The sequence below is a fragment of the Diaporthe citri genome (genome assembly GCF_014595645.1).
Source record: "Diaporthe citri strain NFHF-8-4 chromosome Unknown scaffold_1, whole genome shotgun sequence".
NCBI lineage: Eukaryota > Fungi > Ascomycota > Sordariomycetes > Diaporthales > Diaporthaceae > Diaporthe > Diaporthe citri.
The window spans coordinates 9214087-9238800 of NW_025064846.1; the positions used below are offsets into that span (position 1 = coordinate 9214087).

The following is a 24714-nucleotide window of genomic DNA, read 5'->3' on the forward strand; positions in this document are numbered from 1 at the left end:
GTCATAGATCTGACCACAGGAGAGTGGAAAGCATCTTGTATTTCCCTACAGCGTGTAAGGATCCCAAATCTTTCCCTGTCACGCAGTTCATGATTGGCCCGTTTGTGGCGAAGTCTTTCTGACCAAGATTTCTTACTGGAAGAACATGTTAAGGAACAGTGGGTTTCTCCAGAATTATTGAAGATCTGTATTCTTCACAGCCAAATTATATGGGTGAGTGACCTCCTCCAAAAAGGGTAAGGGCTAAATGCATTTGCAGGGAAAGATTTGGGATCTTTACACGCTGTATATTTGTGCCCGAGTGTGTTTGAAAAGATCCTGTGGCCCATACGCGGATTGTATCAGGAGCTAACCTGCTAACCTCCTGTATGAACAGGAACTATAGACAGTGACCCCACTGAGCACGATGTGAGTCGAGTGACGTGATATCGATGTACTACTATGCCAGATGCACCCGTGAAAAAGAATAGCCGGCTACCAAGTCAGGTTGAATGTTGAGCCTGGGTTAAGCATTCAAGCGTGCCTGTGTAACTCTGCTAAATCTCAGTTTGAACCATAAACAGAAGGTGACAACAGACCGGACCGCCCAAAGCGGGTTTGATATGCGAGTACGCGTAAGAGGTTGCTATCAGCCTACCAGGGACTTCATCTACCCTACCAACTGGGTGTGTCAGATGGGCCAATCGTAAAAGAGCGTAATGCAGTGTCAGTGTTCGCAAGAGGTTAAGACCTGCATGTCTCATCAAGATGATCTGGGCCTGGCTCGAAGACGCTAGCTCCCGTTGAAAAGCAAGGTAGTGGGTAGTTGCTCAAGCTCACAATCAACGAGACTTTGAATTCTGCGAAACTCAAGACATGGATTCCTTGTTACAATGGCCATATTGATACAAGCTGAGGTGGTCTATTATGATTGAGCTCGGAGCCGAGTCTCGTATCATCTTGAAGCTGCTGTGGAGCAATGCCTCCTAATACAGCCTCGGACCCTTAGTATTCTGCACTCAGGGAGGAGGCGGGACTGTGGGTACTGGCTGTTTACATGGATTATTAGCCGAACGTGCCGAATAGCCTCGGGCTCGGGCAGTGGCCGGAGTGTCGGCTTAAAGAAACATAGAGATATCACCCACTCAATCTACCTTGTCATTTGCGAAATAGAAAAATGAAGTCAACATTTTCCTCATTGTAACACATCCAAAATGTCAACATGACACTAGGTCAAATTAGTATCTCTACCACAGTTACTTCCTAGTCTCATGGTTTGACGGGTAAAAATTCTAGCATCGTTGGCTCGAGTTATGATCTCGGGACACAAGGCTTGCACACAGGATACTCCTCAGCGTGATGTTTCCGCTCAATGGTTTCCACAGGCCGCGGCGGCGGCGGTTCAATATAATGATCAATTACTTGGGATCAACTACGCGTGAACAACTGGTTCCTGTGCTTCGAGACGTGGAAAGCGCGCGTAATATGCCACCATGAAAGGTGACGCGTTAAGACTTAGAACAAGACTCGTACGAACCACTTCTGTGCAAGTGAAGAATTGTGTGTTGAGGGCATGAAGGCGAATCTCAAGTCCTGGTATGAAGGCATGAAGTCGAATAGAATATTGAGCCGGGGGAGGAGATCACACCGGAATTGGTAAAACCTCGGGTTTGCCGGGGTGCTCCAGGGTCCAGACTCCGAACAAACGGTGATGGTTGCATGCCAAGATAGACGAACGGACCGATGCTGGGGGTGGCATTGGTCGTATTTCTTGGGAGTTGGGTCTCGGGAGTGGTCTCGGCTTTCCTGATACAAAGCATGTGCTAAGTGGTTATCCACATCGCTGTCGCCTCTCTGGAGTTCAGTCACATCATCCAGCGGCGCAGAGGCAAAGACCAAACAAGGTAAATTATTTGGAAGCTTTGTGGCGCTTGGGGTAAGGACTCTTCCTCACTGTGATCCATCATCTGTGTGTGTACATCATGTATATGCAGAGTGAGTTTTGGTTTTGACCCCTGCGCCGTTGCAACCCCGAGTCTCCTATCTGTTGGCAGTTCACTATCTCGCATATGCACGTATGCGAATACAACAGTATGCGGACACCTCCCGCCTTCCCAGAGAAACATGCTAGCATCGTCAACATCATCTTTGCGTGGATCTGATCGTGAACTGGAGACAGTGGTGGGCGCCTAGAGATCTTGGCTTGTCCGAAGATTCCCCAAATCCTGGGGCGGGAAACCCGGGGAGGATGCGGGGAATCCTAGGAAACAAGCTGTGTGTGGAAAACGAACCTTTCCCCCCCTGTCTTTTTGACTCGCGCTCCCCCCTCCGCCCCAAAAATCCCAATTTTTCAATCTAACTATAATCTATCATAACTTTATAAGAAAATTAAATTCATTAATATAAGTTGTATATTTATAATCCTTACTTTAAGTAAGATATAATAAGAATTTTAAATATATATTTATTAATAATATTAATTATTTATTTATATATAATAATAATAATTAAGCTTATTTTTATAATTTATATTAAGTATTAAAATATGAAACTAAAAATACATAAACATAATTTAATAACATTAATTATATATATAAATATTTAAAATATTAAAATTTAATATTCTTTTAATTTTTAATATTATATTATATTAAATTTAAATTATATATTTTAAATTACTTTATTTTCTTAATAAATTATAAAGAAATATTAATAAAAAAAATAAATAAATTTAATATATATATTATTTAAAATATTATTTTAATATTTATATTTTATTAATTATAAAATAAAATTATAACTTAAGTAATATTAATATTATATTATATTATTTATAATATTTTATTAAAAAACTTAATACTTTAAGGTTTATAAATATATATATATATATATATATATATATGTGTGTGTGTGTGTGTGTGTGTGTGTGTGTGTGTGTGTATTATATTATTATTTAATTAAAGTGAGTTATTAAAAAACAGTGTATTTTTTAAGTTTTTGTTGTTCTGCAGCGGAGGGGGAGCGCGAGTCAAAAAGACAGGGGGGGAAGGTTCGTTTCCCACACACAGAGGCACTATGGCGTCGACGGTGGATAACCGCAATCGAATGCCGTCAACACAATAGGCATAGGAGCCCAGAATGGACCGGGGGCCATCCCAAAGCTGTGGGAACTACCGCCTGTGGGGACCGCGCTCTGCCTCCCACATTTGTCACGGACGGTGAAGCCAAGGAAGGAACTGATAGGCCAGGGCAGCGGCGAAAGGGGGTTAGACAGCGCGTGGCAGGAACTTAGCTGCCCTGTCGCTCGATAGCCCATCTCTTGCTAAACAGGCGGATGGGTGGCAGCGGTGCGACATCCGATGAGATCCCAACCAACATCCATGCACCCAGGCCGACTCCCAGCTCGCCCTGTGATGCAGAAAAGGGCCGTTAGCCCCACGTCTCTCCATTTAACAAGGTTTCTGGCCCTTGCACTGTCCCTCCAACCCTTGAAGATTGCGTCCGAGGACGATATCCATAAAGGTTATCTGTCTTCCAAGTCAAGTGTGTCGTTGACCCTCTGTTCTACCCGCACACTTCGCCGCCAGACTCGCAACTGCAACCTACGGCAGCATCTCCGACGACACCATGGCAAGCTCTGACAAGGACGACGGCGTGTCATATGTCCACCAGGACACGGGCACAGGGCTGCAGACCGCTGCTGGGCAGGGTCAATATGCCACAGACAAGTACGCCATCAGAGTCTAGCTACGTTAACCTCGCATCTTTTCTGACTCTCTATTCTATAGATATGGTCAGTCCCTAGTGGAGCTGGACCCAGCGGCGGAGGCCAAACTTCGACGCAAGATTGACCTGATGATCGTCCCGACCGTGGCCCTGCTATATCTCTTCTGCTTCATCGATCGTGCTAACATCGGTAAGCCACCACTACGTCATTCGAAGAGCCCATGATGTACTCGGGATACTGACCAAGAATTAGGAAATGCCCGTCTTGCGGGACTCGAAAAGGACCTGAACCTCGTCAAGGATGACTATAATGCGCTTCTCTCCATCTTCTACATCAGCTACATCCTGTTTGAGATCCCAGCAAATATCCTCTGCAAGTGGATGGGCCCGGGCTGGTTCATCCCCCTTACCTCCCTGGGCTTTGGTATCTCATCAATTGGCACCGCGTTCGTGAAGACGGAAGCCCAGGCCTCCGGAGTCCGCTTTGTTCTTGGGATTTTCGAGGCTGGAATGTTACCTGGCATTGCCTATTACATGTCTCGATGGTATCGACGAAGCGAGCTTGCTTTCCGCCTGGCGATGTGTACGAAACTCCCAACCTATCTGAGGCCGCAGATGGGCTTCGACGACTTTTTGCCCGGGGACTATGCTGACTGTTATACTCTTTAGATATTGTCATGGCGCCCCTAGCAGGTGCATTTGGTGGGCTTCTTGCGTCGGCGATCCTGAAGCTGCCGGGCTTTGGCAGTCTGCACACGTGGCGCATGATCTTCGGCATAGAAGGCATCATCACCGTGGGCCTCGCGCTCATTTCTTTCTTCACTCTTACCGACAGACCCGAGACCGCCCGCTGGCTCAGCCAAGAGGAAAAGGACCTCGCCGTCGCCCGCGTCAAGTCCGAGCGTGTCGGGCAGACACAGGTCCTCGACAAGATTGACAAGACCAAGATCTTCCGCGGCATCTTCAACCCCATCACGCTGTCCACATCCTTCACCTTCCTGCTCAACAATGTCACTGTCCAGGGCCTGGCCTTCTTCCTGCCGACCATCGTCAAGACCATCTATCCGAAAGAGACCGTCATCAAGCAGCAGCTGTACACAGTTCCCCCTTACATCGTCGGCGCCTTCTTCACCCTACTCCTGCCTCTCATCAGCTCCAGGATCGACAGGCGACAGATCTTTATCATGGGTGCCGCCCCCTTCATAATGGTCGGTTACATCATGTTCCTGGCCAGCGAGAACCCTCAGGTCCGCTACGGCGCCACTTTCATCATCACCGCATCCGCATTCATGCTCGGTGCCCTCACCAACGCGCAAGTGAGCGCAAACGTCGTGAGCGACACAGCACGGAGCGCGGCGATCGGCACAAATGGTAAGTCCTCCACGATCTGGAATACGTTAGGGGAGACGCGCTGACACTTTCCCTCACAGTCATGTTTGGCAACATTGGCGGACTGGTCGCCACGTGGAGCTTCTTCAGCTGGGATGCACCAAACTACCACATCGGTAACGGGCTCAACCTCGCTACCGGCAGCACCATCCTGATCACCGCCACCTTGACGCTGTTCTGGATGAAGCGCGACAACCACAAGCGAGAGAACCGCAGCCTCGAGGAGGAGCTGGCGGGATACTCTCCTGAAGAGGCCTCGGATCTGGACTGGAAGCATCCCGGCTTCCGATGGCGGCCGTGAAGGAAGGCTTGGCTCCTTAGTGCCTTGGCTTGTGTTTGTGTTTGTGTGTATTGCTCTTCGTACTTGGTCCAGTCATGCAGCACAATGTGTCCAGGATGGAAGAGATCAAACTTTGAATGTCTTAAGTGTTGCTCATGTGATCCCCAACAAACATCAGTCGTCTTCAATTTTGGAACAGACTCGGAAGCCATGTAACACATGGTTGAAGCAAGTTGGATACCCAAATGATTTGATTGCATCAACATGCTGCCCCAAGCCAAGGAAGCAATGCTTCCAGGTCTTGATCTGATCTTGGTCCTTTGTCTCGTAAAGCCTTGGTGAAAGTGACTACGTTCGAGTGGAAGTTTGAAGCCAAGCAAGCTCTTGCAACAGAAGTTCACGACCGCAGTATTAGTTAGACATCACCGAGTCCATGCCAACGTTTCTAGATATTTACGGATACATAAGCTTATCCACGACACTCGAAGAGGGTGTGGGCATGAGTGCAGGTCGCATGGCTTCCATTAGATTGATGGACGTTTTTTTTATGGATCTTTGAGCCATTCAAAACCTGCTGGTTGAACCGAGGCTGTGACAATCAGGGAAACGCCACCAAACTCGCACAACTCCAAGGCCATGAGCCATCGCACCGCCGGGTTCAACTAACAACGGAAGGCACCCGATTGTTTCAGTGGTAGTGCCTCCAGGCAGGAAGAAACAACGGAAGAACGGACAGCGCAGATCGGCACAGAGGTTTTGGCATACAGATCATTCGTGTGGACTATTTCTTACTGAAAACGAGCACCACAAATACAGTGGAGCAGAGTTCTGCTAGATGCCTCAGCAGTACGCTCAAGGGCACTCTAACGCGAGGAGGAATAAAAGAGGGCCATAGTGCTTAGGGGCAAAGCAAATAGTCACAGAATTTGCAAATTATAGCTTCAAAAATAATAGAGGGGAGTTAATTGTTCTGATCAGAATGAATCTAAAGCAACGAAAGAAAACCGAAGCTATTATAATAGCCTTCGGAGAAAAGAATAGCCGAAGTCCCTGCAATGCATTCCCTGCGCCCGACAACATTACCAATGTGTAGCTGAAATATCTAGGTACTTTTATTGGTCAACATATTTGGGGGGCATATGTGCAAGTTGGCCGTGCAAGAGGCTCTTCAGTCAAGCATATGTACCAGATCAACATGCCATCGCAACACTGCCACTACAATTTTAGATAATATGATGGATATTGTGGTTACTCATGTACAGGTATTCCTTTGCAGACATGTACTCTGTGACTTAGATGCAAATCAACGTATACTGGAAGCCTTGCACTCTTTTATGCCGGGCAAGGCTTATTTCTCAATCATATATGTCCAAGATCAACACAGAAGCAGGCATTGTAGAGAGTAAATATATGTTGACAAAAGGAAATTGACTATGTGTATTCCCAGGCTAATTTCAACCTCTAGTTGACACTGGAGGGTTGAACCCGGCCGCAAACGGACCGGCGCTACCCAGTAGCTTCCAGGCATCAGTTTGTCCGAACAGACCTTGGCGGGAACTTGAATGTATGTATCACCTTTCACCTGTCAGACATCGCGCTTACTTACAGCGCAGTTCCTGCAAAAAATTCATGAAGCTTCGTCTGGACTGACACAAATGTTGATTCGGCGGTCAAGGGTATTTCCAGGGCTCATCCTCAAACAGAACACTTCAAGCTGCAGCTTACAGCGCCGTCCCACCCAATCAAGGGAACGACGGCTTTCGGCTTTCAGCCATTCTCGAGCTCACGGCATGGTGTCCTCCGCAGACAAAGCTTTGGTTGGACCCTTCAGCCTCAAAGAATGGGAAGATTTCCTCACCAACGACCCGCCTGACGACGGCGTCCGTCTCCTTCTGCGCAAGTCCAAATCCACCGCCCCAGGGATCGACTACATTGACGCGCGCGACGCGGCCCTCTGTTTCGGCTGGGTTGATAGCACCGCACGTGGCCACGATGATGAATACCAAGAGAGGTGTTTCACGCCACGCAGGGCGCGCAGCCGCTGGTCGCAGGTGAACAGGGAGGTCGTGGAGAAGCTGATAGCCGAGGGGAGGATGCGCGAGGGCGGCCTGGCGGAAGTCGACCGGGCAAAGGCCGACGGGAGGTGGGACGCTGCGTACCGGATGAAGACTGCGGAGCCTGACGACGAGTTTCAGGCGGCGCTTGATGCAAATACGCGGGCGAAAGCATTTTGGGGGACGCTGGGGAGGACGAAAAAGTTCCCCTTTCTGTTCAGGCTCATGAACATCAAGAGACCAGAGACGAAGACGAAGAAGATTCAATTGTTTATTGAGACTTTAGAAAGGCATGAGACTCTGAAGACATGAGTTATAGACTATTTTCCCCCAATAGAGCACATGCAAGTTCACTGCCAGGCTATCTAGGAACATGGCCGGGAGCATTTCTGATATTTTCTAGAAAGTATCAGGGCTGGTCATGTGGTTCCCAATCTGCATGAGTGGCCTTTTCTATTTCATGTATACTTTCTGGAACGTGAAGAATGAGAGGGTGCTCGGGTGGCTTTAATGGGTTCAGACACGACGATTGCTAGTAGTGACTTTAGTCAGCGCGGTCGTCTCAAACAGGCGCTCTCTAGTTAGGTATTCTTCTAGGTATAAACACTTTTGAAACTCCATAAACTGGCTATGCATCCACGAAAAGGTAACATTTCCACCCTTGACGGTCTCACCATCGTGATCTCCGCAGTGCGAGTTTCGCCGTACATGCTGTGAATGGTACCGTATCCTGTTGCGTGTTGCAACCATTCATATTCCATAATCAGTCCCTCGTATACTTGGAAAGTTGCCGCCATCTGTATCCGTATCTGAATATAGATATAGGAATCGGAATGGTGGCGACACTTATTGCTGCGAACACCGTGAAGCCCCAGCCGTACCCGAACTTCGACACAAGAGGCTCCGTAGCCAGCGGCACGAATGTCCCCATAAGGCAGCGTGTCACAATGACAGCACTCACCGCAGAGGCCGAGTAGATCCCAAACGCGTCAACGGCGTATGCCATCACTGGTAGGAAACACAGCATCAGGAAAGCCCCCAGCATCACCACGGCGGAGAGCAGGACAGCCACGTGCAGGTGCCACTGAGTCGCCCATCCGTAGACCAGGACAGGGAAAGGGAAGAGCAGACTTCCTAGAATGATGAATGGCAAGCGGTACTCTGGCTGACCCACTCCTTGATGCATGTTGCGCAATTTGACGTAGACTTTGTCGAGAAACACGTTGCACATCATGACAGATACCGTCGATCCGACGCCTTGGAATAATGAGGTTAGCTTGATTCGCGGAGAGCTTCAAGGCCAGAGATGCTTACTGAAGGCGAGGAACGCAAAGCCTGTGGCCGCTGGCGTAAAGTCATAGTACTGTTGCAATATCGGTGGCAGACTTGTCGACATAATGTAAAAGTATGTGAAAGTGAACGATGCGAACAGTGCCAGAATCTGCAGCGCAAAGCTGCTCTTGAGAACGATCAAGGGACGCAGCACGGATTCCCCAATGAGCTGCCAGCTGTGCCCGCCCTCCTCGGCGTCAAACTCGGACCTGAGCGCAGAGTTACCGGTCTCCTTCCTGAGCCGGGCAGCCTTGCGCTTCAGGATCTCCACCCTGTAAGTCTCCCGGAAGCACAGCAAGAAGGCCACCTCGCAGGCGCCGGCAAGGGCGGCGCTCATCCATAGGACCTTCCTCCAGCCCAAGGTCTGCGCTACGGCGCCCGCGATAGCTGGGCCAGCGGCTCCTCCTATCAGCGGGGCGAGCGAGATTAAACTCATGGCTGTGCCACGTTTCTCAGAGACGAAGATGTCGCCGACGATAGCCGGGCTGAGCACGTTGGTGGCGACTGCGACACCGGTCAGAGCGCGCGCGAGGATAAGAACCCCCGTGGTTGGGCTCACAGCGGAGAGCACTGTAAATGCCGTGAAGAGCGAGTTGGCGATGTTGATGACTGGGTAACGTCCGTATAGTTCAGAGAGGGGTGCGATGAGTAAAGGACCAGCAGCTTCGCCGAGTTCCCAGATGGTCACAAGTAGCACGCTTGAAGAGCTGGAGGCGTGTCCACGATCAAGGTCATCCACGATGGTGTTGGCTATCGGCACCACTGAGATACATGTGAAGGTTCTACAAGACGCTTGTTAGCTCCAGTCGTCGACCCCCGCGTGCGGGTGTGTGGCGAACTTCAGTAGAAAAATTCTGATCACTTACACTGTGAATGCCATCATCGATAGCAAAGCCACGATCACCCATTTGTAAGTCTGTGGCCAGTCCAAGGGGTTTTCATCGTCGCCATTGGGATCGAAATCAACAAAGTCCTTGCTCGGCACTCTGTGCAGTTGGTCGTCTCTTGGAATGGGTGCAGTGGCTGCATCTGGCAGCAGCGGAGTGGTCTCATCCATAGTAGTGAGAGACCACGGCAGCAACGTCGACGTGAGGACTTGTTGATGTATCGGCGGTGAAAATGTTTGTTGGAGAAGAAAACACGAGGGTGCACTGGAACTGCGGTTCCTGGCACACCGAGTAAAGAGTATTGCGACTGGGAACTGATAACAAAACCCCGAGTCAAAATCTGACTCGAACTACGGGAATTTGCAGCAAGGGTCCAGTTCTAGCCGAACCCAGCCAGATCCGGCCGATATCGTGCAGGCTAAACGCCGCACTGCGGAGAAAGACGCAACTAACGGAGACGCCCTTTGGAGAACAAATGCGATCGTAGTTGTGGCTGTTTCTTGGGAGCTTCGTGTGGCTCAGTCACTCCGTTTCCTCATAATGGGTTTGATCTCACCATTCTGGCAGTGAATGGCGACGAAGATTGCCGCTCTGCTCTGCTCTGCTCTCGCCATCATGCTCCGCACTGAAGTCATCCCACCTTGGTGACACATCCCTACCTGCATATGCAGGCAGTCACACCCTGCGATTTTGCCCAGGGACCAGGATGAAAGGATATCTCACCTTGAACTCTAAGCGCGGTTGCTCCACACAAAATGAACCGGCACCAACCGCGGTAGCCCGTATCAAGAATTTGCTCAGTCTAACGTAGACCATGCAGTCCTTGCCGATGTCATGAATAGATGTGGTGTATTTATTTGTTCTTGGTTTCTTGCACTGTTACACGGGAGTGGGTGAGCTTGCTGCGATCAACAAACATTGGGCACTGTGTGCTGGGAACTGGGTGACTAAGGACATAAATATCGCGAATTACGACGTTTGACAGATCGCGGAGATGCGAGCTGCCATCTAATGACCCGCCGTTGAAGCGGCTGAGCCATTGCTTACCAGACGCTTTCACAACAGCCCTTCCGCTATGCAGTGCTATGCCTTAAAGACGGCTCATCTGTGCAATCAAAGTGACTCGAGTAGAAGACACTGTGTTAACTCTCTAAAGCAAACCGATATTGCGCATGTTGCTGTTCCTGAGCAAGTTGCATCACGGCATAGGCAAGCTTTCAAATTGACGGCAATAGGATTTGGCAAGCCTAGCAATGGCGGCTTCTAGAAACATGATTCCTCACAATTTGCAATTTCATCCTGTTATTTCCTGGTCATCCTACTGTGCCCAAGTCACCAATCACCCATCACCAATGAAATACTTCCTCTTTTCATTTACCCCTCGAGACCATTTCTCAAAGACTCTCGGCACCTGACACACAACATTAAGTCCTCCCGGTTGAGCTTGTCAGCCGTCGATAGGAACGGCGGCGAGAAATAATGACCACACCCTATGTGACGCGGTCGCATCTGTCTTTGCACCAATTCCACGCATCTCCAGCAGAAAAGATACGCCATTTTCCTGTTCACTCCGTCGTGTATGTCCACAAACCAGTGGGAGCTGTCCCCCGCCGGGGAGAGCTGGCGCGTGTGCAGCCAGGGAAGGCCGCAGTGGAAGCACTTGCTGGGCGGATGGGTGTCTTTCCTGGAAGAGCTCCCAGAGCCGACGTATAGGGTACTTTCATCTCCTGGAATCCGTCAGATCAGCCTTCCGATCGGGAATGACGTGATGACTACTCGCCTGGGTACATGCTTTCAGAGAAGCTTTCCGAGTAGTTAGTCTTTGGAGTCGCGTTGGCTTTTGTGAAGGGCAGGAAGGCACGCGAGTCTCTCCGCGGCGTCCTGATCTCCGGGGGGAGCAGAGGCGACTCGGCTTGACGGCCCTGCATGCCCGTGCGCGTATCAAAGGTAGCGATGCCCTTCTGGAAGGTCCATCTACCCATGAATTCAATGGAGCCCCGAGGGGGCCAGTCAAAGGTTTTGAGCCGAGGGATCTTCGCCGCTGTTTGTGAACCCATGCTTGCGACAAAGAGGCTGCCTGGTGTATGTATGAGTGTGTTTGAAACGAAAGCTGAACGTGGCAAGCTTGGAGAGGACGCCAGGCCCGAGTCACTCATAAAACTATGTATCTGGAACGCAGGCCTGCTGCAAAAACACGTAAGATCAGAAGTAAAGATGTTGAAGAGTCTGGCTGCTATCGGAATACGAAATCCTTAATCGCCGCTCGAGAGGGTAGGCATCTTTATAGGGTGCCCGACCTTACATCTCTGTCACATGGTGACAGCGTGGTATGTGATGGAGTTCGTCCGTCAAAGACCCATGGCAGCTGAGCTGCCCCAAATTGTCGACGGCGCTCAGGGGAAACAAAGGCCGGAAATGACAGGGGTGAGACATCGCATCTAGTGACTTGCAACGGTGGTGATTGAATCCTTTTTTCAAGCCTCTCATTTCTCTTCTTTCACTATTGACATGTCTACCTGTTGAAACAAGTCTTGGCACATCGATGAGCGTGGCACCATGTACTTCAATGTTGCCACTCATCAAGCCTATCTAACCAGTATTATAATTACAATTTGTGAGCAATCATCCCGGCATGGCATCCTGTGATGTGCCATGCGAGAATACAGCGCTAAATTTAGTTTGTTCTTTTGTTCCAAAACTTCTCCACGACAGAGTCTGGTAGAGGTCCCTTTCCGGAGGTGGACGCATGAATTCGCAAAGTATAGGGCCTGACAGTCTTCTCGCAGAGAGCCACGCAAGACTTGGCCTCCGTCGCGCGGACCGTGTCCCGAAGGCGCGAAAGCAGTACGGCCATCTTTTGTAGAGTCTCTTGGTTGAGTTCGTTCTTCTCCCAGGCCTCAAGTTCCTCCCTTAGGTCTTGCACACGAACATCGTCAAAGGTGCCGTTCTCATGATGGCCCGTGATCAGGTACCGCGTCCGTCCTAACCAGAGCTGAGGAAACCAACCCGGCTTTGGGTTCGAACGATTGTCTTGCCTGCTCTTTAACTCCGCAACGCTCGCCTGGTCTGTCCCTGCGCCGCGGGGAATCGTGTCTGCTGAGCCTCCAGTAGACTCCGAGCCGGCCTTGTCCACTGCAATCGAAGAGAAGGCGGTCGCAAGAGATTTACTTTCCTCGCCATATGATTTAGCTTTGGGAATATAGGTCTCACTCTCTCTGACGGTCTCGGGATCACCATAAGTTGAATCCACTTCAAAGCAGACAGCACATTTCAGTCTTCCAAAGTCGTATCGAAGAACGCGATGATGGCCTGAGCTGTTCTCAAGACCTCGAGGCAATCGGGTCGCGACCTTTTCGAAATTGTGGCCGAATCCTGAAGCGCCTGACCCGGGAAAGTACTCGGCTGTCGACCTCACACACCGCTCGATGATCAAGGTGTCGTTTACCAGATGTAAATTGACGCGGAAGCTTTTCTGAACGCGGCCCTCGCAGAAGTCGAAGAACTTTAGCAAGCTGTTCCGGTTGGTAAGTACGTCAATCTCGTCGAAACGGACAGTTGGGTTCATCAGCTCTGCAGCTTGAAAGACAACTTCAAATGGATAGTCCGGAAGTTTCATGGCTTTTTGTTCGATGAAGTGGCGACAGGAGTCTGGCTTGATGGTCATGGGAAGGGAAATCGCTTTGAAGATGGGCGCACCGCCTGAACCGCCTCATCATTATTATAGATTCGCAAACGAAATGCCGGGATGAGAAAACTGACCTGGAACATAAACTTCTGGTGTCTTCTTGTTCACCCAATTGTAGCTGCAAATGAGATCATAATGATCGTTGTTCGAGATGGGCGGTTCTGAGCTGGAAAGCTTCAGTGATGCACTGGTGAGCGTGTCAACCACGTTTCCAGCTCCCTTGGCCAGCCATACATCTTTGAAGTCACGTATTTCGGGGCCCTGTTTGGTGTCAGTCAATACCAAGGACGCGTAATAGAAACAGTAGATCCATAGCCTGAGATTCAAGGAAAAGAAAGAGAAGAAAAGCAGGCGGCTTACCTTGGATGACTTCCTGGGAACCGAATCGGGCACGCGAGAGACCTTGATATTGGCCCAACGGTTGGAGACTACCGACGCAGAGGCTGAGGGTGTTTTATCTCGACGATGCTGCTCGAGGGCGGCCTTGCTGAGGAAGGTTCGCCTACAGCCACATGCAACAGTGCAATCTGAAGCCATGGCACTAGAAGTATCTTGTCTTCGGAACGAGGGATAGCGAGGACACGAGTCGAGACAGCTCTTTCTTTGGTGTTCCACGGATCTTTGCGTAATACGGCAAGACGAGAACGGGTCACGACGAAGTTTCGATTGCTTGTAAGGAGAAGAAAGTTCCAGACGGCTTGACGGCTGGTGCAAAGGTGAGGACAGGGCAGAGCTCAAAGAGAGGCAGAAATGTGTGGGTCTAGAAGAAGTGATGCGGGCACGTCAGACTTTTCTTGCCAACACCAGAGTCCTCGGTCTTCAGGTAAGTGCATGTAGGCAGCAAATCGACTTCTGACATGCACAGCCCAGTTTGAGGCCTGGGCTGGGCCTGGCTGCCTGGGAAAGTTGTTGGCCATGCAGGAGGCCTGCACTCTAGGACTTTGCAAATCTGCCTGGTCTCACGTTGGCCTCAATTGACCATGTGCCTGCTGCCTTGCATGCACAACGAGGATTGCGTTGTGTTCTCGGACATTGTCTTCTGTTTAGACTCACTCCAGTCATGAGACGGGATGGAAGGTTATGCCAAGTTTGGCTCCAGCACTAGGCGGCTTATGTTTCCAGACCACTGAAAACAAACCAGAAATTAAGAAATGGCTTTGCCCAGTTTTATGCATATTATGAACAAATTGCGGCGCTCTGGAGTGAGAGTCTTGTCACTTGAGAGGAGCAGAAATCATGAGTGAGAAACTTTCCACCAAATAAGCGCCCATTATGCAGTTGTCCTACCCAGATGACAAGACATCCCCAGGTGAGACCCATGCGACCACATGGTAATAAAAAGTCCCAGGATCAGACAAGTGCAAGAAGACAACGGTTCTCATAGACAGTCATATTTTGTTGACTCTGATATATAAACAATGAATCTCGAAGCTTTTTCCACTTCAATCTGTGACTCAGGGGCCAAGAAACCCATACCCAAATGCCTGCCCATATCAAATGTTGGCGCCCTCCGATCCGCACCCATAACTCCGAGAAAACCATCATAACCTCATATCCCCTTGAGAATGCAACCAAAAGATCCCCAAATCTACTGCACAAACGCCTTCGACGAGAGAACACCCGTCTTCTGCATGACCGCAAAATTCGGCGCACTCGCCGCAGGGCAGCCGACGCCGGCGCCATTCAGGTTCTGCAGCGTGACCAGCATGGCCGTGGCCCGCTGCTTGTTGGTCGCCGCGCTCTGGTCGCCGGCGTCGTTGTTGAACTGGACCTTCTCCCCCTGCACGCTCCCGGCCGCGACGTTCTTGTCCAGCGCGGCGAGGAACGACGCCCGGGACGGCGGGCAGGAGCAGGGGATGTTGACGACGGCGTTGCTGGCCGCGTTGAAGCCGTCGCATGACCCTTGCTGCCGCGCGTTGGCGTTGGCGTTCTGGGCCACGCCGAAGTCTGGGACCAGGCTTGGGTTGATGTTTCCTGATGCGTTGCCGCCGCCCCCTGTTGTAGAGTTTGATGAGGCTTGGCCAGCGTTATTTGTCGTACCGCCTCCTGTGCATGTGGAGGGTGAAGAAGTTCCCTTCGTTCTGATGACTGGCATCCCTGTGGGAACGGCCAGGACTGAGGCGGATGAGATGAGAAGAAGGATGGAGATGAAGAACTTCATTTTGACAGTGGCAGGACTTCTCAGTAAATGTGGCGGAGAAAGCTGTAAGAGAAGAAATACAGTCCTGCTGCGGTGAATTACAAAAATTGTGATGGAAAAGAAGTCGTCAAGACCAACAGAGAAGAGAAAGTATGGCTCCTGGCCTCAAAAGTGAAAATGGAAAGTTCAACTGTGGGTTGGATGAACACCGCCAACTCTGGCAGATGCGGAGGCTCTGCTGCCATCTTATGAAGCCCTCAGCCCAAAATCACGCATATCAGACCAGCTCCATATTCACAGGTCAAAATTTCTACATCAGACAGAACCAGTATCGGACGGTCACACGGGTAAAACAAAGTAGGACCCTGAGACATCAGCAACTTGGCACGGCGCCTACATGAGTCTGGACGCCTTTCGCGTCTGCGCAACTAGGAGTCGCAAGGCATGCACGAGGGTACCTTGTCGCGATGTTTGGTTTCGCCGAGTGGCAACCACAACTCTCTCACTTTTATCTGGGGCCGTCCGAGCATTGCGGCTCGCCGTGTGCCGGGGTATCCCCGGCAGCCCCGGCAGCCCCGGCTCTTCATGGGAACCTGGCCGCCGAGAGGGGCGATCTTGAAACAGAACACAGGTACCTGTGAAACTTGTTCCCCCACACCGCGCAGACGGGCTCCAGAGCCCTTCACAGATCTGACAACAAGCGCCCTGTGGGGTTTTGACCCAATTGGCTGGAAACATTGTGCAGATGGGAGAAACAATACAGAAACAATCGGGGGGTTCTTGATGCAGGGGTGCTCAGTCTCGACTCCAATAATGGGTATGCTATCTACCAAGGCAGATTGGCCGGCCGATGGTTGAGACGAGACAACAGTTCCTCTGCCGAGTCTGGCAACTTTGACCTCCGACAAGCCGGCGGGAATAGACGAATCCATCACTCGGATGCAGGCGCGGCGGTTCGATGCGACGGCGGCTCCTGAAACCCTTGATAGTGACAGTAGGGAAAGAACAAACTCCAATGATTATCAATCTTCCAAGTAATCTCTAACCGGATGCAAATAATTGCCTTTCTAGTCCCACAGCTGTGCACGAGAACCAGCTGTGCACGAGAACCCCGGGACAGACGGTAATTAACAAAAATATACTAATGGGCCAGTCAGCGGGCCACATCTCCAAATGAAAATGCCAAGAGCAACGGTCAATACGCTGCATGCGACGCTTTCCGTGCCAGACTGTATGATAGTTATGTCCTAGTCCCGATATGCAGAAACCCAACGATCAGAAAATGCCAATCCGTCTACAAATCTTTGAGAGCATACTTTGTCCTCAGCCACTCTCCCTTGGCCACTGCAGCATTTCAAGTCAGCCATCAAAGAACCGAAAGAGTCTCAAATGGATATGGGGAGAATGGCCATGGTGTGAGCACATGTGTCTCAAATCTGCAGTCTGACAAAACCTTACTTGAGGCGTAGGCCACAGAAGATGACAGAGACTTCTGCTTGAGAGAGGGTTGAACTCGTATCCGGAAGTAACTTACTGATCCAGAATGGCAGTGGAGCCAGCGTCAAGGCAATGAAACCCAGCAGGCTGTTGCCCCATCCCAAACCAAGAGCGTCGTACATGGACAGTCCCGCCAACGGCAGTACGGCACCTGCTACGGAACGGACCACGGTGTTGGCGGCGAGTGAGCTGGCGGCGAACACGGTGAAAGCATCGACAAGATATCTGTTGGAAGGATTAGAGTTAGCTTTGGCCTCGTGGTATAATAATCTCAGTGCAGGCGCGTTTTTGTTTCTTTGGGGAAAGTTTGGGGGGGGGGAGGTGGTTGTCTCACAGCTGTAAGCTCATGAAAATGATGATATTGCCCATCCCGATAATACTAGTCCCTATTATAGGAACGATCCAGTGGACGTGATATTGCGCCGTCCATCCATAGATGAAGAAGCCACCTGGGAGCAAGAAAGTACCAACTGGCAACTGTTTCAGACGATATTCTGGCTTCATCCCCTTGCCTTCTATCTTCGACATCTTCTGAATATAGCGATCGGAAGTAGCCGAGAAATAGGCCAGCCCTGACATAGAACCAACACCCATTCCAAGGAAGACCAGGCCGGTGATGCTGGTGCTAAAGTGGTACGTCTCCTGGAAGACTTGCGTCATGGACGTGAACAACAAGTAAAGATACCCATAGACCACGGCGATGTACATCGCCAAGAGAGCAACAATAGGTGACCGGATGAGCATCTTCAACGGCCTAATGATACCGCGGTTGAAATGGTCCCGCGGGGACAACCCGATGTCGAGCTTCGACCGCAGCAGCTCGTTGCCCGTCTCCTTGCGTAACTTCTTGGTCCTCCTCTGCAAGATCACGGGGGCATATGTCTCGCGCATAAGTAGGAGCATGGCCACCGTCACCGCGCCAGCAACCATGGCCAGCACCCAGAAGATCCAACGCCAGCCTTTAGCCTCAGTCAAGAAGCCGCCCGCGACGGGGCCGATGATGGGGCCGAGAAGGGGGCCGATACTGAACGCGGCCATGGCGCTGCCTCGCTTTTCCTGTCGGATTATGTCCGCGATGGAGCCGCCGCCGTTGGTCAGTGGGCTGGCGCCGAAGCAGCCGCAGAAAAACCGGAAGACGACAAGGCTGTTCAGATCTGGGGCAAGCGCGCAGGCGACCAGGAAGGCGACGAAGCCCACGTTGCTGACATGATACACTATGCTCCTCCCATAAAGCTCACTCATAGGTGCTAAAAGCTTGGTTAGTAAAAGTTCCACTCTCCAATCTGATGTTCATGCAAGCTCCTCTTGTGAACCCCCGCCCCCTCAGGTCGTTGTTAATACGCCTGTTTGTCACCAGGACATAGCTTGTAGAACGTGTGGTGCGCAAAGGGCATGCCTCTTAAGCATACCGGCTAATGAGACATTTGAGAGTAGGCCAAAAGTCTTCTCAATAAACGAAACCGGGTAAGACAAGCACAGGAAATTACGAACCCATAACCAACGGTCCCAAGGCAAAGCCCAGGACATAGACGGACACGACGAAAGAGGCCAGCAATTTGCTGTCGGATTTGAAATCGGCCATGAGGTCCGGGATCCCGGGCGCAAAGATGGAGGACGCGAGCGGCGTGACGAAAGTCAGGAACGAGATGATGGTGCAGGTGAGCACCTTGCGCCAGCTGGGCCAGTTCATTGGGTTCTCCGGGTCGTCGGGCCCGTCCCACCAGACAATGTTCGGGTCACTCTCGCCCTCGACGGCCGCATGGGCATCCTTGCCCTCGCCGTCTGGAGTGACGCCCTTCTCGAGGTCGCCGGTGCCGGTGTGGTGGGACGCGTTGCTCCTGCTCTTGGCCAGCGCGAGGTTCGCCTGCTCGGCGATGGAGCGCTGCCTCTTCAGCTCGCCCCGCTCGTCAAGCAGGTAGCCGATATTAGAGGGGATGTCTGCGTCGTGGCCTTCTGCTAGGGCTGCTTCGATTTTCTTTTCCCGGTCCGGGTCGTCGTGTGCTAGCTCATTGTGCTTCTCGTTCTCGGTCTCCGTGGTGCTCGATGTGGTGTGGTGGTCTGCCACGGCCCCATCGTGTGAGCCTGAGTCGCTGTGTTCTGCACCAGCCATCGGGTGCGACAACCCCTGAGATCACTTTTGACCCTGTTAGCCATGGTGGCGGCGATTTTGCGATGCTATGCAAATGCGAATTGAGTTGGGTAATCTGATTATGGGAATCCTTAGAAGCTCACGAAGTATTGAGTGGTTCGCTCCAGGAAGCTTAGCTCTCCCCAGAGTGTTGGCCCCGTCTCTCCAGGTCCTACCCCAGCTTGGTGGGCACTTCCGAGACCTTAATCCAGCCGCGTGGCACTGTGCGTCCGATTGTGGCTGTGGCTGGTTCAAGGATTGTTTGGCGCAAACAATCTGACTGTAGAAAGCTCATCGGCGACCTGAGGTTTGACCGCGATCGAAGAGGTGTCGCGTCAACTTTGGGCGAGAAATCAGCCTATGTGCCAATTCCACAACGGAACGGGATTCAACGCCAGCTTCGGCAGGAGAATGCATCAACTAAATGGGAATGCGACAGAAAATGGTCGGTGCCCTGAGACTGAGTAGGGAATGAGAATACGGAACCCCGTCCCCGCCTCACACCACCCGGGCAGCCGGAATGCACAAAAAACCGACCGTAACCCCAAACCTCACCAAAACTCTTCACATTACAACCCGAATTACTCAACAACCAAATAGTATGTGCTTAACTCTAATTACAAAAAGATGTGCATAATAAGTTTCTGATTCTAATGATGTTAATGTTTTAGATAATGGTTATGGTTGTGGTGGATAAATAAATGGAAGTATTGCGTGGCATTGATTCTGGTACGTAGCTACGGGCGGTTTTTGGTGCATTCCGGCTGCCGGGCAACCGCCCCCTTGCTCTACGCCTGCCACCCTTCCTCGCGCACAACTACTCGTTCTTGCACAAGCTACTAGTTGTGGTTGCGCATCAGTGCCGAATCCCGTTCCAGCCACTGCATAACTCGCTGCATAATTATGGCCTCCGGCCCGGCATTTGAACCTGGACTTGTCGGGGCGTCCGTCATCTCCGGGCCCCGGGTGGCTGTCTCACTTTTGGGGTCCAGGACTTGTGTGTGTGCGGGCAGGTGTGTCCATCCGCCTGAAACGGACGTGCCTAGGTAAGCATGTCTTGGCCAGCTGACACGGTCAAAGGCTCTTGACTGGCCCACCATGCAGGTGGTTTCGTTGCCTCATGACAACCAATGTCAGGTCGATCCCATACGCCACTAACCCGGAAAGACCCTGGGATGCCGGGAGTCGGACTGCTATAAAGATGAGGAGTCGTTGGAGGAATAAGATAAGTCCTATATAGGTATCACGTCCGGGGTGCGCGCACAACTAACGGCGGGGTGTGTGAGTTGCCATCAAATGGCAGAAGCAAGAACCTGTAACATCATCCTCTGACCGACGTGATACAACATTCCTGAGGGCTTGGATCTACATTGTCACGTGGCCAATTACAACAGTTCCGTCCTTGCGTGGCTTTCTGCTGGCTTCGAGTCATCTGTCAAGTGATGTGACAGTGAGAATTGGTGTGACAATGAGCAAGTCCCAATCAGATAGGCTCCTTGTGTATGTGCTTTCAACGCCCGGCGGCATCAGCATGACAACAACGTGGAGCTGCCCAGGCGGGCGCGCATCTGATGTTGTGTTGAAAGTAAAGCCCAGGTCATCAGACGGTAGTAAAATTGGGTAAGAGAAGGGGTCCCCAAATGCCCGAGTGAGAAGGAATACATGACAGATAAGTGGAGTAATGCCACATGCAACACGAAGGTGAGCAAGACATAGGATACTACGCAGTAATTACAAGACCAAATAACTCAGAGTGCTGGCCACTAAACCTTTCCTAGCTTGTATCTAGACCAGGCGGTCTGAGCGGAGCAAACGGTGTATATAGACAACACTGCACCAGCCATCTTTAGAGGGAAACGAGCTGATGGCCACACTGCTACCGGCCCAAAACACACGGCTAGGGGCAATTCGAGGTGTGAAGCGTTTGCAATCGTCACATTGTGAGCCAACATCTGGTACACTCTGGCTTACTTGGGGAAGAAATACAGCGGTCAGTATTCAAATGTTGACCTAAAAAAGTCCAGACTGTCAGCAGGCACATGCAGTGTAGGCTAGGAGCGGCACCCCGAAGATAATCAGTGATGGGGATGATGGATCCATCACGGACCCCAAACTCAGTCGCCGTGGGCATGAGAACTCTTGTCGTCACCAGCCCCAAGATTTATCTAAGCTTCTATCCCGCATGAGATGCATGCATGCACATGCAGAGTCAGGGACGCACCCAAATACCAGTGTGCGACGTTGACTTTCAAACTTGATGGTTTTCCCCGTGGAGCAAAGTCCTGAGGGTTAGACCCTAGATTCTCCGTTTGATTGAGGGTAGCGTGGTTTGGCAGGGTTTTGGTGCCGGTTGGGGGGGGGGGGGGGGGGGGGAAGGTCCCAAAGCGTCTCTCACCAACGGTCCACCCACCCACAGAAAGTCGGAAAACCCGATACCGAGCAGCCATGGGAAATACCACAAATTCCCATGTTATTTCAGGGAAAAGTGCTCAGACAGGAATGGAAAAATCATTAACGCATTCGGCCCAAAAATTGCAGTGATAGGCAGGGCAGGAGTCACGCAAAAGCCAAGATGGAGACTTCTCGGGCAGGAACGGAGGGATGTGCCGAGGTCAAAAGCTCGCTCCCACTCGCCCGGGTCGGCAATATATGAGACGGGAGACCCTCATCGTGCTTTTCAGTCCTTGGCTGCATCCTTTGGACCTCTCTTTTGAACCTTGGGTGAATCCTAGGTCGGGAAACCTCCTCTTGCTCTCCGCATCAAGTCGGCTCCAATGCATACGGACGTGCAAGAAACATCATCTCACATGCTATGCGGCTGACAAACCCCATGGGACGACCAGCTGAGTGTGCTATCACTGGAGACAAGAGGTGGTCATGAATTCTATTTTTTTTTTCATTCCATTTCATACTGCCAAAGTCTATCCGATGTATCCCTCATAAAAGCATACAGCCTCATACCATGTGCGGCACGCTCTTTGTGCAACGCGGACGGCTCCTGTTTTTTTTTTTGCACCCAAGAACATCCACTGCAATAGAAAACCCATCCCGGACAACAGTTGACCATTAGCCCTCAAGCTTGCCGATGCCAAGGTCCTCAGTGTCGGCCTTGACGATCCGCAGGGTGTTGGTGTTACCCATGCCGCCCTTCCATCCCTGAACGACGACAACGGTGTCGTTCTTGGACAGGACGTTGAGCTCCTTAGCCCTCGCCACGGCCCACTTGATACGGCGGTCGACATCCTCCTGCCAGTTAACCTTGGAGAAGTCGGGCTTTTCCTCGGGGAAGTGGAATGGGTACACGCCACGGTACAGGTGAGCATACCGGGAGGCGCTGGCGTTGCGGGTCACCATGAAGATGGGGCACACGGGGCGGTACTTGGAGAGCAGACGAGCGGATTCGCCCGAGGTGGAAAGGACGATGATACCACCGGCGTTCAGGTCCAGCGATGCCCGCACGGCAGACATGGCGCAAGACTCGACGACGCTGATGGGGCGCTTGATCTGTGAGCACAACTCCTCGAAGTGGGAGACGTATGGGATGGTGTTCTCGGCCTTGAGGCAAGCTGTGACAGTCTATTAGCACCAACGCCTTCATCGAAGTTTCGATATTGGGGTGTGGGGGCAACATACCTTCGCTCATCTCATAGACGGCCTCGCATGGGTAGGAGCCCTTGGCGGTCTCACCAGACAGCATGACGCAGTCTGCACCGTCAGTGACGGCGTTGCCGACGTCGCTGATCTCGGCACGGGTGGGCCGGGGGTTCTTGATCATGCTCTCGAGCATCTGGGTGGCGCAGATGACGGGCTTGCCAGCGATGTTGCACATGGCGATCATCTTCTTCTGGGCGGCGAACACCTCGGCGGCGGGGATCTCGATACCCAGGTCACCACGGGCAACCATGACACCATCAGTCTCCTTGAGGATCTCGGCAAAGTTGTTCAGACCTTGTCGGTTCTCGATCTTGGCGATGATCTGGATGTGCTTGCCCTGCTCGCCGAGGACCTCCCGGATGGACTTGATGTCCTCACCCCGTCTGATGAACGAGGCGAAGACCATGTCGACGTTGTTCTTGACACCGAAGCGCAGGTCGTTCTTGTCCTTCTCGGAAAGGGCAGGAAGATCGACGTCGGTGTTGGGCAGGTTGACACCCTTTCTTGAGGAGATGAAGCCGTTGTTCTTGCATCGGACACGGAGGGTCTTGTCGTCAACGATGTCCAGCACCTCGAATGCCAGGATACCGTCGTCGACATAGATGGTACGGCCCTTCTGGATGACCTTGGTGATGTTCTTGTAGTCAACATACATGTTCTCGGTGTCGCATGCCGTCTTGTACTTGTCGTCGGTTGTGAAGTTCATCTCGGTGCCGGCCGAGATGGGAAGGTCGGCATCTCCCGTTGTGTTTCCGGTTCGGATTTCCTATTCACGACATGGTAAGTCTTTGATTTCCTATGATCCTGGCGGAGCTTCACATACAGGTCCCTTGGTGTCGAGGGCAATGGCGACCTGACGGCCGGGCTGGGACTTCTCGGCAGCGCGAGCATTGTCAATGACAGACTGGTGGTACTCGTACTCGCCCTACAAGGTTGTCAGCTACTTGTGTCTTGGGTACATGGACAAGTGTCGAAGACATACGTGCGAGAAGTTCCTGTGAGTCTCGCGTTAGCATTCAGAAGCACGGAGGTAGTTGGGTCTGTAGCTGGAGCTGGAGCTGGAGCTGGAGCAAGCTTACATTCGGACCACGTTAAGACCCGCATTTCGGAGCTTGTTCAGGACCTCGACGGAGTTGCTCTTGGGACCAACCGTGCAGATCTGATCGCGCGGATTGATGATTAGTTTCGAAAACCATCACACAGCGCAGTCTTTCCTGTATCGTGGGGTCTTACAATGGATGTTCGGCGGTAGTTCTGGGCGGGCTGGAAGGCAGTGTCGAGCGAGGCGAGCCAGTCGATTCTGCCACCAAGGGCGAGGTGGTCAAGAGCGGTGGCCATCTTGTGAGTAGGGCTGATGGAATTACTTGAGTTAGGATCGAGGAATCTCTAGGTGGAAGTGCAAAAGAAGGGCGAGGTGGCAGGAGTAGAAGTAAGTTGGTAGGTGAGGTGCTGACTTTTTTTTTTTTCAGAGATTGGTTCGGGGTTGCGGGATATTGGTTGGTATCTTGGGTCAACAGCTGAGTCGAGAGCGGGAAACGGAGGTCCGATATGGTTTCTTGTCTGGTGCAGCAAGGCTCTTAAATGTCAGCCTTGTCCCGTAACTTATTTATTGTGCTCGGTAAGGGTCCGAGTGGTAGAAAAGGAGATGGCGACCCAGAAGATGAGAAGGCAGGGAGGACTGGGTGGGTTATGGGCAGCCTCTATATCGGCGAGGAAAAAAGCTGTCTCGGGAATGCTGCCACCGTCACACCACGCAGCACAGGCTGTCGGGGCGTTTGGCGGGGTCCAGACCTGCTGCACAGCCCACAGCCCGCGAGCCTCAACAGTCGCAGGCCAACGTCATCCACGGCTGATCCGGCAGTCCCAGGTCCAAGGGGCAGCGGCAATAACTGGAGAATCAGCTCACCTTTTTCTGGCTTCAACACGCGGCTGTCGAATGTAAGGTTTGGGAATGAGAAGTGTC

At 51.6% G+C, this 24714-nt stretch overlaps 8 protein-coding genes across 8 annotated transcripts; 2 read left to right on the plus strand and 6 right to left on the minus strand.

Moving 5' to 3' along the window:
* Window positions 1-3606: 3606 nt before the first annotated feature.
* Window positions 3607-5395, plus strand: INS49_002395 (uncharacterized protein; the record flags this gene model as incomplete). The annotated part of the gene is made up of 5 exons (XM_043163208.1): window positions 3607-3707; window positions 3768-3895; window positions 3959-4288; window positions 4375-5076; window positions 5136-5395. The coding sequence occupies 5 exons, from the start codon at window positions 3607-3609 to the stop codon at window positions 5393-5395; spliced, it is 1521 nt and encodes a 506-aa protein (XP_043031714.1).
* Window positions 5396-7164: 1769 nt separating this feature from the next.
* Window positions 7165-7740, plus strand: INS49_002396 (uncharacterized protein; the record flags this gene model as incomplete). Its single annotated transcript, XM_043163209.1, has 1 exon — window positions 7165-7740. The coding sequence occupies one exon, from the start codon at window positions 7165-7167 to the stop codon at window positions 7738-7740; it is 576 nt and encodes a 191-aa protein (XP_043031715.1).
* Window positions 7741-8191: 451 nt separating this feature from the next.
* INS49_002397 (uncharacterized protein) lies at window positions 8192-9817 on the minus strand (the record flags this gene model as incomplete). Its single annotated transcript, XM_043163210.1, has 3 exons — window positions 8192-8685; window positions 8743-9542; window positions 9627-9817. 3 exons carry the CDS (start codon window positions 9815-9817, stop codon window positions 8192-8194), a joined length of 1485 nt encoding a protein of 494 aa, XP_043031716.1.
* Window positions 9818-11367: 1550 nt separating this feature from the next.
* INS49_002398 (uncharacterized protein) lies at window positions 11368-11704 on the minus strand (the record flags this gene model as incomplete). The annotated part of the gene is made up of 2 exons (XM_043163211.1): window positions 11368-11371; window positions 11436-11704. The coding sequence occupies 2 exons, from the start codon at window positions 11702-11704 to the stop codon at window positions 11368-11370; spliced, it is 273 nt and encodes a 90-aa protein (XP_043031717.1).
* Window positions 11705-12321: 617 nt separating this feature from the next.
* Window positions 12322-13869, minus strand: INS49_002399 (uncharacterized protein; the record flags this gene model as incomplete). Its single annotated transcript, XM_043163212.1, has 3 exons — window positions 12322-13346; window positions 13407-13593; window positions 13693-13869. 3 exons carry the CDS (start codon window positions 13867-13869, stop codon window positions 12322-12324), a joined length of 1389 nt encoding a protein of 462 aa, XP_043031718.1.
* Window positions 13870-14920: 1051 nt separating this feature from the next.
* On the minus strand, window positions 14921-15493 carry INS49_002400 (uncharacterized protein; the record flags this gene model as incomplete). Its single annotated transcript, XM_043163213.1, has 1 exon — window positions 14921-15493. One exon carries the CDS (start codon window positions 15491-15493, stop codon window positions 14921-14923), a length of 573 nt encoding a protein of 190 aa, XP_043031719.1.
* A 1273-nt stretch (window positions 15494-16766) lies between these two features.
* Window positions 16767-19079, minus strand: INS49_002401 (uncharacterized protein; the record flags this gene model as incomplete). The annotated part of the gene is made up of 4 exons (XM_043163214.1): window positions 16767-16816; window positions 17007-17194; window positions 17304-18216; window positions 18461-19079. 4 exons carry the CDS (start codon window positions 19077-19079, stop codon window positions 16767-16769), a joined length of 1770 nt encoding a protein of 589 aa, XP_043031720.1.
* Window positions 19080-22163: 3084 nt separating this feature from the next.
* Window positions 22164-24089, minus strand: INS49_002402 (uncharacterized protein; the record flags this gene model as incomplete). Its single annotated transcript, XM_043163215.1, has 6 exons — window positions 22164-22663; window positions 22731-23517; window positions 23575-23676; window positions 23734-23746; window positions 23831-23910; window positions 23985-24089. 6 exons carry the CDS (start codon window positions 24087-24089, stop codon window positions 22164-22166), a joined length of 1587 nt encoding a protein of 528 aa, XP_043031721.1.
* Between the last annotated feature and the right edge of the window lie 625 nt (window positions 24090-24714).